Source organism: Urtica dioica, chromosome 11 (genome assembly GCF_054948205.1).
Source record: "Urtica dioica subsp. dioica isolate 48M chromosome 11, U.dioica_male_clone48M_v1_H2, whole genome shotgun sequence".
NCBI classification, from domain to species: Eukaryota; Viridiplantae; Streptophyta; class Magnoliopsida; order Rosales; family Urticaceae; genus Urtica; species Urtica dioica.
The window spans coordinates 17,558,703-17,572,690 of NC_142766.1; the positions used below are offsets into that span (position 1 = coordinate 17,558,703).

The following is a 13,988-nucleotide window of genomic DNA, read 5'->3' on the forward strand; positions in this document are numbered from 1 at the left end:
CTTAATCTTCTTTATATCATCTCAAATATATTAATCATTCTGGTATAAATCATGCCAGAAAAATCTCAACTATTTAACATACACTTTTTTCAAGTTTTCAAGAACTGTTTAGGACTACGCAAGTTGTTTTCCGAGCATAATTACAATTTCACAACAAAAAAACGACCTCACCAATAATCTCCGCAAGAACAAACCCCATTCTCGAAATGGTGGAACCTGTTCCGGTCTCTCACGATGATCCTTCTCTCGTAGAGCCTGGATATCAACTTGATGACGACGTGGCAGTCGCTGCAGACCCTCAAGTTCTTGGCGACCCTCAGAACGGTCCCGCGTTGGGTCGAGATGAGGCCGTAGCCGATGGCTAGCCTCTCGCTGTGCATCCCCAGAGCTCGCTCTCTCTGAGCCTCGTCCACGTCGTGAAGCACCGATCCCGTCTCCGGCGAATACCCGCCCTCCGATCTCAGCCTCCGGTCGATCTCCCCGAGCTTCTCGTAGATCGCTCCCCTCTCCGCGTGCCTTATGTCTCCGAGGAGAAACTCGTGGACCTCGTTCCCGACCTCGATCGAGCTGCAACCGGGCTCCTTTCTCACGCTCCGCTCCTTCATCGCCGCCCTCGACTCTGCGCTCTCTCTCCACTTCCCCGACGAAGCGTACGCGTTCGATAACAGCACGTACGTCCCCGAATCGGCTTCCCCGTGCTCGAAGAGCTTCCTCGCGACCCGTTCTCCGAGCTCAAGATTTCCGTGGGTTTTGCAGGCGCTGAGAAGAGCGCCGAGCATGACGTGGTCGGGTTGGGTTGTGGATGAATCGGCGACCAAGGCGTAGGCTTCTTCGACCCGCCCGGCCCGGCCCAGGAGATCGACCACGCACCCGTAGTGCTCGACCCGCGGCTCGATCCCGTGGTCCTCGACCATCGACCGGAAGATCTCGAGACCCAGCTCGACTCGCCCCCCGTGGCTGCACGCGTTCAGGACCCCGACGAACGTGATGCCGTTGGGTTCGACGCCGCGGCCGACCATCGACCGGAACGTCTCGACGGCTTCGAGGCTCTTCCCGTGGATCCCGAGCCCGGCGATGATCGAGTTATACGTTGTGACGTCCCTGCGGGGCATTTCTTCGAACACGTTCTGCGCCCTCTCGATGTCGCCGCACTTCGCGTACATGTTGATCAAAGCGCCGCCGACGATGGGGTTGAGATCGAGGCCGCGGTTCTCCGCGTAGGAGTGGACCCACTGCCCGAGCCCCAACGCAGCCGACTGAGCGCACGCGGATAACACGCAGACGATCGTAGCCTCGTTCGGTTTCGCGTCCCCGCTCGCCTGCATGGCTCGGAAGATCTCCATCGCGCGGTTGGTCTCGCCGTTGTTGACGAGCCCGTCGATCGCCGCCGTCCAACACACCGTGTCCTTGCCCCGGACGCGACCGAAGACCCCGACGGCCTCCTCGACCAGCCCGCGATCGAAGTAACAGGTCATCAAGACCGTCGACCCGACGAGGTCTCTCTCGGGCGTTTCGTCGAACACCTTGCGTGCATCGTCGAACTCGCCGCATTTTCCGTACAGCTCGAGGAGCTTCATCTTCACCGAGCGGTTCGAGCACAGCCCGAGCTTCGTTCCGTAGCCGTGGACCTCTCGGCCGGATTTCAGATCGCAAGCCTTCAGGACCGACGTCATCGCGTAGGCGTCGGGAGTGACCGATCCACCGGCGACCATGGCGTAGTACAGTCGAACGGCGTCGGAGCGCGAGCCGGAAGAGACTAAGGCGTCGAGGAGAGCGGTGTAGAGGAACACGTTCGGGGCTCGGACGCACCGGAAAATCTTGGAGGCTCGGTCGGCGGAGCAGAGGCGGAGGAGCTCGAAGACCACGAAAGGGTTTTGGTCTTGCTCGCTTCGAATGACTCTGGCGTGTATCTCTCGGACATGGCTGACGTGGCTGCAGTTCCGGAGAAGTGACTTGAGATCGCCGGGATTGTTGGGCCTTTTTGGGTTCGGGTTTCGCGGGAGAATTGTGCTCCCTTGAATGCCTAGCGTGGCACAGAGCATTGCCTATGTCTGACTTTGACCACAAACTCAATGCAAGATTTGCACAAGCATTTGAATTTAGTATTTTACCTTATCAAATTCGACCGTTTACTGTCACCTCGTTAAGCAATTCAAGTAGATAATTATATAAAAAAAAAAATGAAAAAAATATGATCCGTAACACGTAATTTCTACTCGTATTTTTTTTTTTTTTTTTTAATAAAAAAATTCGCTTATTTGAATATAATACCCTTAAAAATAGAAATTCTGTAATGTAATACGAACTTTAATTTATGCCTAAAATATCACAAATTAAAATAATAATAAAAACATGGCTAATTAGACCAAAATTCCCTAAATAGCTAAAAATTATTGCATTTGTTTTGACTGTAGTGACTGTTGGGTCAGGATTTTCTGAAGCCCAAAAAAATATGGGCCTGGCAAAGCAAAAGCCCAAGATTCCTACCAGCTTACTTCTACCCTTCATGCACCTGCCACGCACGCACCACACACCCTGCACATACATGCCATGCGCCAGCCTTTTTTTCCCCTATCTGATGATGTCATCCGCACATTGCTTGATGATGTCATCGGCCAAGTTTATTTCTATCCGCCCAGGAGTGTTGTTGCTCGCCCAAACACCTTTTTTTAAGCCAAAATTCGGCTGGGCCCCCACAAATAACTTCAAATCTCTCAACACAACACCAAAAACTCTATAAATACCCACATCATTTCACCATTTTCTCTCCAAGAAATAAAAAACCTAGCCAAACTCATGCATTTATTTCTCCTACTTCTCTCTCTAATTTTTCTCAAACTACATTAGAGATCCAAAATAAACAAAGAGAAAAATTACTTCACTCACACAAAAAAGAGAAATAATCACTTCCATTCTCTATAGATTGGAAGAGGTAATATTTACTCTCACACAAATCAAGGCCAACAAAGCCAAATTACATTTCCCTCTCTAAAAGTGTCCAAGAGCTTGAGAAATCAATTCTCATGCTCTTCACTTAGTAAGAGAAAAATCTCATCGACCCGCTACCCGATTTCAGGATCCTCTGAAGCTCTTGGACGCGTTAGGCTTTGTCTTAACCTTCCTCGAGCCCTTTGGAACCTTGAAGAGTGACTTCTATTCTCAAATCACGATTCAAAGATTTCTCTGAAGCTCTCGGATGTTTTGGGTCTTGTCCTAAACTTCCTTGAGCCCTTTGAAATCTCGAATAGTGATTCTGGGCCCATACAAGACTAGGCACGTGACTATTCCAAGCACACCACGTGTCGACAAATGTTGAATCCAAAAAACGGCTTAACATTTTGGCGCTAGAAGGAGGGGATCTCGAGAACAACCACGAGCTCTCCACCGGCAAACTCACTTCCTCCACGGAATACCACAAAACTCACATACAACAAATGGCTAGCCACCTAGCCATCTCCGAGGGCGGCGCCCCTCCGGCGGGAAGCATCGCATTCAACACTCGGGCCCGAGCCCGCCAAGCCCAAGAGAACGACGCCCCCCGAGAGGAATCTCTCCCCGCACTCGTTCAAGGCGACCGAGACGCAAGAATGGAGCGAATCGAGACGAGTATCTTTCGTCTCGCCGGCGTTGTCGCGAGACTCGGAGGCCAAGACACCCTCATCAACGACGTCTTCGACGAGCAAGACGTACCAGAGTATATCCCGTTGGGACCGGAAATTGAAGACTCGGAGCAAGTCCCCGACGAAAACCCCGAAGGCGAAGCACCCGAGCCCCTTCAAGGAGAAAGCGATGACGTCCCCGATCCGAGCATTCAGGACATCGGCCACAACCACCTCGAAGGAGCACGAGGAGTTCATGACCATCATCGACGCCGTCAGGCTGGCCGAGCGATGGTCGAGCCAAGGCCACGAAACCACCCGGCCGCCTCACAAAGCTCTCGCTCCTTCGTCGAGGCTAGAACGGATCGGTCGCGTCCGTCCACCTTCGATCGCCGAGGCCACGAAGAGGACATGGTGGATAGCGGCGATACTCGAAGGTTCGCGCCACCAAGACATGTCCATAACCCGAGACCCGGGACCCGCCATGGCCAAGACCAAAGGCAACAACTAAACGCTCGAGGGGAGATTCCACGGAATCCCCATCCCCCGGCGAACCCCCGAGCGGCAACGGGACATATCCCGACCGATCCAACTCCACCACACATTGCGCCTCTCGACCAGGCGTTTAACGAGAGAGGACGCACGACGAGACTTGCCCCCGCGGTAACCCCCACTAACAATACGGACGTGATGACACTCTTCCAAAAGTTGAGGGACGAAGTGCAAGGCATCAGAGCAACCCAAACATTGACGCCAGACGTCCGCAACATGATGGAAGACGTTGCGTCTCCATTCACCACGAATATCCTCGCAGAGGATTTTAAGCACGACTTCCTTCTACCACGCATCCCTGCTTACGATGGAAAGGCTGACCCACTTTGTCACATACAGCAGTACCAGATGTGGATGAAAGTGGGGAGACACTCAATGGCGATCATGTGTCAGGCTTTTTGCCTCACTTTGAGCGGCCCTGCCTACCAATGGTTCCTCAAGTTAAGGCCCGGAACCATTCGATCTTTCGAGGAGTTGCAACAAAACTTTCTTGCCCGCTTCAGCGGCTCTAGAGAGAGAAAGCTGGGGAAGAGCCACCTCCGAACAGTCAGGTAGAGGAGAAGCGAATATTTGCGCGAATACTTGTCACGTTTCACTGAGGAGTCGAACAGAGTTGACAAGTTCGAAGATGGCGACGCCATTTCGGCGATTCTCGACGGACTCCTACTTGGCGACTTCCTCAATTCCTTGATCAAGAAAGAGCCAAAGACAATGACCGAGCTCACGGCCCGAGCCGGGAAATACATCACTCTAGAAGAGTTTGTCCAGATCCGAAGGACAAGCGACCAAGGAAATCGCCGAAGGGAGGACGAAGAGTCCGACGACTGGAAAAGGAAAAAGGCGCGTGCCGACAATACCGGACGACCTCATACTTCAAAGAGTCTGTTGGTGGAAAAATTTCGAGACCACTCGAATTTCACTCCGCTGAACGCCCCGCCTGAGAGGATCCTCGCATTAGCTCGCGACAAGTTTACCGACCCCGCGCCTCTAAAAAGCGATCCCGCTAAACGAGACCGGTCCAAGTATTGCGAGTTTCACCAGTGTTACGGACATGTGACCTCTGGATGCATCGATTTGAAGAGACAAATCGAGTCCTTAATTCGAGGAGGAGAACTAAAAGAGTTCGTTCTTAAAATGGTCAACAACTCTGAAGCCTCGACAAGCCGACACGGCAAATCAGTCGACAAGGGGAACAATGAGAACGAAGCTCAAAGGGCAAGAGCTCCTCTCAACGTTGTCACCTAAAAGTTAGAGGCCGCCCAGGCAAGAGCAAGACCCGCGTAAACGATCGGACTCCACTTAATCTACTTTTTTATCACCATCTTTTTGTGACCATCACATGTAATCCCCGCGAAGGGAAACCTTTTGTAATCCACACAGTGGAAATACTTATATCAATGAAAAAATGATCCATTTTGTTGCCTCTAGCATGAACTTGGCCCATGTGGCTCCGAAAATCCCAACCCCCGTGGTTCAGGGTCGCTCGATCCCCGTGATCGAGTCGCTTAAGGCCCCCGTGGCTCCGAAAATCCCGACCCCCGTGGTTCAGGGTCGCTCGATCCCCGTGATCGAGTCGCTTAAGGCCCCCGTGGCTCCGAAAATCCCGACTCCCGTGGTTCAGGGTCGTTCGATCCCCGTGATCGAGTCGCTCAAGGCCCCCGTGGCTCCGAAAATCCCGACCCCCGTGGTTCAGGGTCGCTCGATCCCCGTGATCGAGTCGCTCAAGGCCCCCGTGGCTCCGAAAATCCCGACCCCCGTGGTTCAGGGTCGCTCGATCCCCGTGATCGAGTCGCTCAAGGCCCCCGTGGCTCCGAAAATCCCGACCCCCGTGGTTCAGGGTCGCTCGATCCCCGTGATCGAGTCGCTTAAGGCCCCCGTGGCTCCGAAAATCCCGACCCCCGTGGTTTAGGGTCGCTCGATCCCCGTGATCGAGTCGCTCAAAACCCCATGGCTCCGAAATCAACGAAAAGCTCAAAGCCCGATCCCTTGCGCTCCAGAAGACCACCCACCAAGGCCATTGAGAAAAAGAAAAAGAAAAGACTCTCATCGAGAAATTAAGTTTCTCGCACAACAAGTCGCACGAGAAACTGGGGGGTTAATGTTGGGTCAGGATTTTCTGAAGCCCAAAAAATATGGGCCTGGCAAAGCAAAAGCCCAAGATTCCTACCAGCTTACTTCTACCCTTCATGCACCTGCCACGCACGCACCACACACCCTGCACATACATGCCATGCGCCAGCCTTTTTTTCCCCTATCTGATGATGTCATCCGCACATTGCTTGATGATGTCATCGGCCAAGTTTATTTCTATCCGCCCAGGAGTGTTGTTGCTCGCCCAAACACCTTTTTTTAAGCCAAAATTCGGCTGGGCCCCCACAAATAACTTCAAATCTCTCAACACAACACCAAAAACTCTATAAATACCCACATCATTTCACCATTTTCTCTCCAAGAAATAAAAAACCTAGCCAAACTCATGCATTTATTTCTCCTACTTCTCTCTCTAATTTTTCTCAAACTACATTAGAGATCCAAAATAAACAAAGAGAAAAATTACTTCACTCACACAAAAAAGAGAAATAATCACTTCCATTCTCTATAGATTGGAAGAGGTAATATTTACTCTCACACAAATCAAGGCCAACAAAGCCAAATTACATTTCCCTCTCTAAAAGTGTCCAAGAGCTTGAGAAATCAATTCTCATGCTCTTCACTTAGTAAGAGAAAAATCTCATCGACCCGCTACCCGATTTCAGGATCCTCTGAAGCTCTTGGACGCGTTAGGCTTTGTCTTAACCTTCCTCGAGCCCTTTGGAACCTTGAAGAGTGACTTCTATTCTCAAATCACGATTCAAAGATTTCTCTGAAGCTCTCGGATGTTTTGGGTCTTGTCCTAAACTTCCTTGAGCCCTTTGAAATCTCGAATAGTGATTCTGGGCCCATACAAGACTAGGCACGTGACTATTCCAAGCACACCACGTGTCGACAAATGTTGAATCCAAAAAACGGCTTAACAGTGACCAACCATAGAATCATATAATTTTATCCATTAATTTGGTTTTCAACAATATTTTAGTTTACGAAGACATAATTTTCTAATATTTGACACTATTAAGTTAAGACAAAAACTAATTTTCACATTTCAGTTGTTATAATTTTTTTCTTACAAATATATATATTGCAGCAGGCTGCGACAACAAATATTATAGAATCGTTCCTCAAAAAAAAAAAATATTATAGAATCGTAATTTATTATATGAATTTTGTCTTAGTGTGTATTTTAGTTCAAAAAAATTATATTTATTTTTCTATTTATTTAACAAGATTGACATATATACCAAATTATATATATATATATATATATATATATATATATATATATATATATATATATTACATAAAAGTAAATTAGTCTTTTAACATTTTAATGTCACCACTTATTTGTTTTTTTTCATTGTATTATTTCATTATCTCTTAAAGTTACTATTAACCCTTCTATTTTTCTCTCCCAAATTTGTGCTCACCGCTCTGTAGTCTCAGGAGCTGGTTATGGTTTTCCAAATTTATCAATGTAGCTTAAAAAGAGCATAAAACAACATTGTGTATTGCATGGATTAACTTACCGTTTATCGCTACTGTCTGTTAATGCCTGAAAATGGATCAACACGAAAACCGGTCCGCGGTTCGGTCTAGGGCCGGACCCTATGACCGCGCGGTGGTCAAACGGAGAAGTTGTCCCAACACATGTATCTCCGCCGTGCCGGAAAGAGATTTCCGACGACTCGTCACCTGAGAAAAGGGAAAAGAGTGAGCTAAAGGACCGCGGAGGGGTTTCCTCCGGCGGGCACTCCGACGCTCAACATTAGTCTAGGTGTCGTGCTTCAAAGTTCTAGGGAGAGAAGCTCTGATGAGAGAGAAGCAGAGGTTTTGTAAGTGTGAGCCAACTTACCTCAAAATGGGAAAAATTGAGGTATTTATAGAGATGTGATGATGGGTTGGGGTAAAACCGTCACTTCCTCGGACCCGGGGTGGAGGCCGACATTTCCTTGGTGGAGGCCGACCCTTGTTATCACGAGGGAGTGGGTCGACCTCGGAGTGGAGGCCGCCATTTTGAGGCAGGCTGCCTTCGGCGAGAGTGGAGGCCGCCACAACGGGACAGGCCGCCATTGGCGAGAGTGGAGGCCGCCATGACGGGGCAGGTCGCCCTCGAGAGTGGAGGCCGCCATGGCGAGGCAGGTCGCCCTCGAGAGTGGAGGCCGCCATGACGGGGCAGGTCGCCCTTGGCGAGAGTGGAGGCCGCCGTTATGAGGCAGGTCGTCATCGGCGAGAGTGGAGTCCGCCATGACGGGGCAGGTCACCCTCGAGATTAGAGGCCGCCATGACGAGGCAGGTCGCCCTCGGCGAGAGTGTAGGCCGTCGTTATGAGGCAGGTCGTCCTCGGCGAGAGTGGAGGCCGCCATGACGGGGCAGGTCGCCCTCGAGAGTGGAGGCCGCCATGACGAGGCGGGTCGCCCTCGGCGAGGGTGGAGGCCGCCATGACGGGGGAGGTCGCCCCTCGAGTGTGGAGGCCGCCATGACGAGGCAGGTCGCCCTCGACGAGTAGAGGCCGCCTTAATGAGGCAGATCGTCATGGGCGAGTGGAGGCCGTCATAATGAGGTAGGTCGTCACTGACGCGAGTGGATGGCGTCATTATGAGGCAGGTCGTCATTGACGAGTGGATGCCACCATTACGAGGGGGAGTCCGTCATTATGAGGGAGGCCGTCATTATGAGGGAGACCATCGTTATGAGGGAGGCCGTCATTATGATGGAGAGGTCGTCATAATGAGGGGGAGGCCGTCGTTATGAGGGAGGCCGTCATTATGAGGGGGAGGCCGCCGTTATGAGGGAGGCCGTCATCATGAGGGGGAGACTGTCATAATGAGGGGGAGGCCGTCGTTGTCAGGATCGGGTGAGAGGGACGCCTTCTTGGAGGCGAGCCTGGCCGTGTTTCCTCGTTTTTGGGTTGGGCTCCGATGGTTTTTATGATCGGGAAAAATCCCACATAACACTGTCCTATTTCAACTTTACTGATTTATTGTTTATCTTTCGTGGTATAACATAATAAGTGTCGAAAGTTTTCCGCGAGGTATAATGTAAATAAATAAATTAATATAAATAAAATAAAAATATCTGCGAAATTTGTGATATTTGCAGGATATGATAAAATATGTGGGGTAATTGCAGTACTTCATAAAAATATTGCGGAATTTCACAAACTCTATTGCTAATCAAATATCCATTGTTTTTTTTCCATGACTTTGCCGCAAGAGTACGGAACAAATTCATAATTTATTTATGGGAAATGATTTTTGTCCCGATTCACGAGTGGGGAACGATCCACTCGTGAGTTGACACGTGGCCACTAACTGCCACGTGTCAACTCACGAGTGGATCGTTCCTTACTAGTGAATTAGGACAAATAGCATAACTCTTTATTTACAGATGGTTTCTAAATTCGTGGCAATCAGTTACAAGCCTCTGTGGGTCCAATCTAATTGGAACCAATTTTTACAACCAAGACAAGATAGAAGGAAAGAACAATGACGAACCGTGTGACCAGTTTTGTGGCTGCCAATGCCTTTGTTACCAAATGGCTTTCACCGTCTCAACTCGGCCTCTGTTGAACTCGAACTCCAAGCTCTCTCACACACATCACTCATTCCACAAACTTAGTAATAATAATAAAGAAAAAAAATTGCTCTTCTTTAACACTCGGTCAACCCCAGATTCATATAATGCTAATCTCAAAACCAGCTACGCAATTTCACCAAACCTCGTCATGGGAAGTAGACTCAGATTCACGGCCAAGGTATATCTGATAATGTAAACCCATTTTTAATTTGGCTTTTATCTGATTCGCGTTGTGCTTGATTTTCTTAGGCCGGGGCTCAAGAAGGGTATTCTTCTGGAGGAGACGAAGAAGGAGCTCAGTCACTTGCCTCTGAAGCGACCGAGCAAGAAGAATTTTCATGGACTTCGGTGATCTTGCCGTACGTTTTATTTTTTTCATGCTTCTTTTATTCGTATCAGCAATGGGAATGATAAAGATCAGAACTTTTTGATAATTGATCCATCTATTGATAGAAAACAAGGGTTTCTTGTTGATATCGTGACCTGAATGGAGCAAATTTTGATTAGATTGTTTATTACCTTTTTTTCTTCTTTTTCATGGGAAAATCTCTGTGTAGCCCATTGTTGGTATAACGTGTTAAGCTGAGATGACTAAATTTTTTTGTAAGTTTATAGGTTTGTGTTCCCTGCTTTGGGAGGTTTGTTATTTGGATATGACATAGGAGCCACTTCAGGGGCTACAATCTCATTGCAGGTACGTCATGGTTCAACTATGTTATCTTTTATTTCAACAAATTTTCTATATTTTACAACCATTCGTTTAAAGAACTAAAATCTTCAATGCCATCACACATTTACTTTCAGTCCCCCGAGCTCAGTGGCATAACTTGGTTCAACCTTTCCTCAGTTCAGCTCGGTCTTGTGGTATGTTCGAGTTTCTTCCGTCACAATTTACTCTTTATTGCATCAAGAATTTAGTCCGAAACAACATATGATCCGTTGTTATATAGGTAAGTGGTTCCCTATATGGAGCTCTCCTCGGTTCCTCCCTTGTGTACCCGATCGCCGATTTTCTCGGTACAGACACTTTCCTTGCATACTCTATAACGGTGCATTTTTGTTCGATACAAACACTTTCTTATTCAACACCATGGATTGATTGGGCTGTGAAGGAAGAAGGAGAGAACTCATCATCGCCGCCGCACTGTATCTTCTCGGCGGTCTAATCACATCGAACGCACCGACGCTCAACGTTCTCTTAGTGGGACGCCTTCTTTATGGTCTCGGTATCGGCATGGTAAAACATCTATTGAAAAACCTCGTCAACTATCTCAACCCAGACTCAATCTCAATCCAGTACTTTCTGCTGTGTATATATACAGGCGATGCACGGGGCTCCTCTTTACATCGCGGAAACATGCCCGTCTCAAATCCGCGGAACTCTAGTCTCTCTGAAGGAGCTTTTCATAGTCCTAGGAATCTTGGTAAGAGACCCATTTTACGAGGCTCGTTTTTTTTTTTCATTGCCAAGTTTGAGGCTAATCCGAGCCTGGACGCGTGTATTGGTAGTTGGGTTATTTCGCAGGAAGCTTTCAGATCAATGCGATCGGGGGTTGGAGATACATGTACGGGCTTAGTGCGCCTGTGGCGTTGATAATGGGCCTGGGAATGTGGAGTCTCCCACCGTCTCCGAGGTGGTTGCTTCTTCGGGCCGTTCAAGGCAAAGGACCGATTCAAGAGCTCAAAGAGAAGGCCGTTCTCGCTCTGAGCAGGCTGAGAGGCCGGCCTCAGGGCGACAGAGTATCCGAGAAGCGGATCGAAGATACTCTTACCTCGTTGAAGACCGCCTATAAGGACGATCAGAACTCCGAGGGTAACATCTTTGAAGTCTTTCAAGGTCCGAATTTGAAAGCCTTTATCATCGGCGGGGGTTTAGTCCTCTTTCAACAGGTATTCATTTTTTCAACGTTTCAATGTAATTCCGGCTTTATTTATCTCCTTAAAATTCAGTTGTTTTTTTTCGCCTTGTTGTTATAGATAACCGGACAACCGAGTGTATTGTACTATGCTGGATCTATTCTTCAGGTAATTAACGAAAAAATATGTCGTCTTTGAAGCTGAATTCATTTTTATCTTAACCGTGTAATGGTTTTGTTTTGTCACGATATTGCTCCAGAGTGCAGGGTTCTCGGCTGCCTCTGATGCTACACGAGTATCCGTCGTAATTGGTCTGTTCAAGGTGAGTATACTATTTTATTTGGTCCTATTATGGGTTTAGCTATGATGTTCATGTTTCTGGTCTTCTATTGGATTTTTCCTCAGTTAATAATGACATCAGTAGCCATACTCAAAGTTGACGATCTCGGAAGAAGACCGTTGCTCATTGGAGGTGTCAGTGGAATTGTACGCGTCTACCAACAATTTTTCAAAACTATTATTTTCTCATTATGAATTTTGGTGGTGATGTTAGTTTAATTTGTGATTTGGTTGGATTGGGTGACAGGCTGTTTCCTTATTTCTCCTTTCTGCGTACTACAAATTTCTCGGAGGATATCCACTCGTGGCGGTAGCTTCTCTGCTTCTCTATGTTGGTTGCTACCAGGTCAGAACTTTTTATTTTATTTTATTTCTAATAATTTCCAATTTTCATGTTTTCTCTTTTGAAGTAGTATTCATGAAAACAAACTTTGAAATCAGAACTAACATAAAATTTGATCACTAACTGAGTAAACATTATCAGATATCATTCGGGCCAATTAGTTGGCTGATGGTGTCGGAAATATTTCCGACTCGAACGAGAGGAAAAGGGATTAGTCTTGCAGTTCTCACCAATTTTGGTTCCAATGCCATTGTCACGTTTGCATTCTCGCCGTTAAAGGTACATTCAACCACGTAATTAATTTATAAAGCATTTCCAAATTTTTATAATAACACTTTCCGGTCTTAAAAATTACAGGAGTTTCTGGGAGCCGAGAATCTGTTCATTCTCTTCGGAGTTATTGCTCTCGTCTCACTTCTCTTTGTGGTGCTATATGTCCCAGAAACCAAAGGTCTGAGTCTAGAAGAAATAGAATCCAAATTATTGAAGTGAGGCCAATGTTTTACTAATCGCCATGAACATGAACAAGAACTCAGACCTTTGTATATGAATTGATGGCCTTGATAAGCCAGTTCAATCATTGAAACAAGTTTTGTATATATTGTACGCGTTTCACTCTGTAAACTCTGGGTTTGAAAAGTGAGTCATGTGATCATATGTTCTTGCAGTTTACTTTATATCACAATTTGATCACAAAGTGATTACACTCATTTACTATTGTTATGGTTTACACAAGCTCTCAATAGAGGACGTAGCAACACTTTCTAGTGAATTCTGTTAGACCGTCGGGTGTTCACACGAAGGAAAAAAAAAACGATGATTCTACAGCCAAAAACGACATTATAAATGTAGAACTCGGCCGACGACCAAGCAAGACATATCGTCCTCGCCCGAGGCGGCTCTCATGACTGTACAAACACGTCCAATGGTTATATATACCAAGCCCAAGTAACAATTTGAGGCAAGTGACTTTCTACTGAGCAAAACTCTGCCAAAATCACCACTCAAACTGAAATTTCCTGTTTCTCTCATCATCACTAATGTCGAGCGTGTGGGGAAAATCCCTCCATATCCTGGTAGATCACATTTTCTTATCTCGTTTAGGTGATGGAGACCAGAGACCCGATCTTCCGACGAAAGGGCGACCAAGATCGAGGACAATCACTCTCACCTCGGTCGTCTTTCCTAAGGACCCTTGGAGATTGTGGCATTTCGGGTTTCACCTTCATCGTCACGGTTTACTCGACTCATTCTCGATGAGATTCGGAGGGCTCTTTAGAGATCGTGATATTTCGGATTCACCCTTCATATTCACGATCCTCTCGAGTCCAATGGAAAACTGATGTTGATGACCTCAAAGGTGTTTGTGACATCTCGATTCCGTTTCTTGTATCGCCACGTATGCATCGACTGTTTGGTCTGAGAATTGACATTAACAAACTCTACATTATTTATTTGATTTTTTATATTTGCATATATTATTGCTACTACCATTGTATTATTGATGATTTCTCACCATAAAGATTTTTAATTATGCATCTCTCAATTACGTACTATGCATACATATATCAATAATATAGTTGTAAAACAAAAACTAAGCATTACTTGTAGTTGTATTTATGAAG

The 13,988-nt window shown here is 47.1% G+C and overlaps 2 protein-coding genes across 2 annotated transcripts; one reads left to right on the top strand and one right to left on the bottom strand.

The window, feature by feature from the left end:
* Nucleotides 1-13: 13 nt before the first annotated feature.
* On the bottom strand, nucleotides 14-2,080 carry OTP80 (Tetratricopeptide repeat (TPR)-like superfamily protein). Its single transcript, XM_089629821.1, has one exon. It carries the CDS (start codon nucleotides 2,040-2,042, stop codon nucleotides 168-170), a length of 1,875 nt encoding a protein of 624 aa, XP_089485947.1. The 5' UTR covers nucleotides 2,043-2,080; the 3' UTR covers nucleotides 14-167.
* A 7,648-nt stretch (nucleotides 2,081-9,728) lies between these two features.
* Nucleotides 9,729-13,106, top strand: LOC149381859 (Major facilitator superfamily protein). Its single transcript, XM_089600731.1, has 14 exons — nucleotides 9,729-10,002; nucleotides 10,074-10,183; nucleotides 10,440-10,518; nucleotides 10,629-10,688; nucleotides 10,775-10,841; nucleotides 10,937-11,061; nucleotides 11,147-11,248; nucleotides 11,334-11,714; nucleotides 11,802-11,849; nucleotides 11,941-12,003; nucleotides 12,087-12,167; nucleotides 12,268-12,366; nucleotides 12,505-12,642; nucleotides 12,721-13,106. The coding sequence occupies exons 1-14, from the start codon at nucleotides 9,784-9,786 to the stop codon at nucleotides 12,853-12,855; spliced, it is 1,707 nt and encodes a 568-aa protein (XP_089456857.1). The 5' UTR covers nucleotides 9,729-9,783; the 3' UTR covers nucleotides 12,856-13,106.
* Nucleotides 13,107-13,988: the final 882 nt, after the last annotated feature.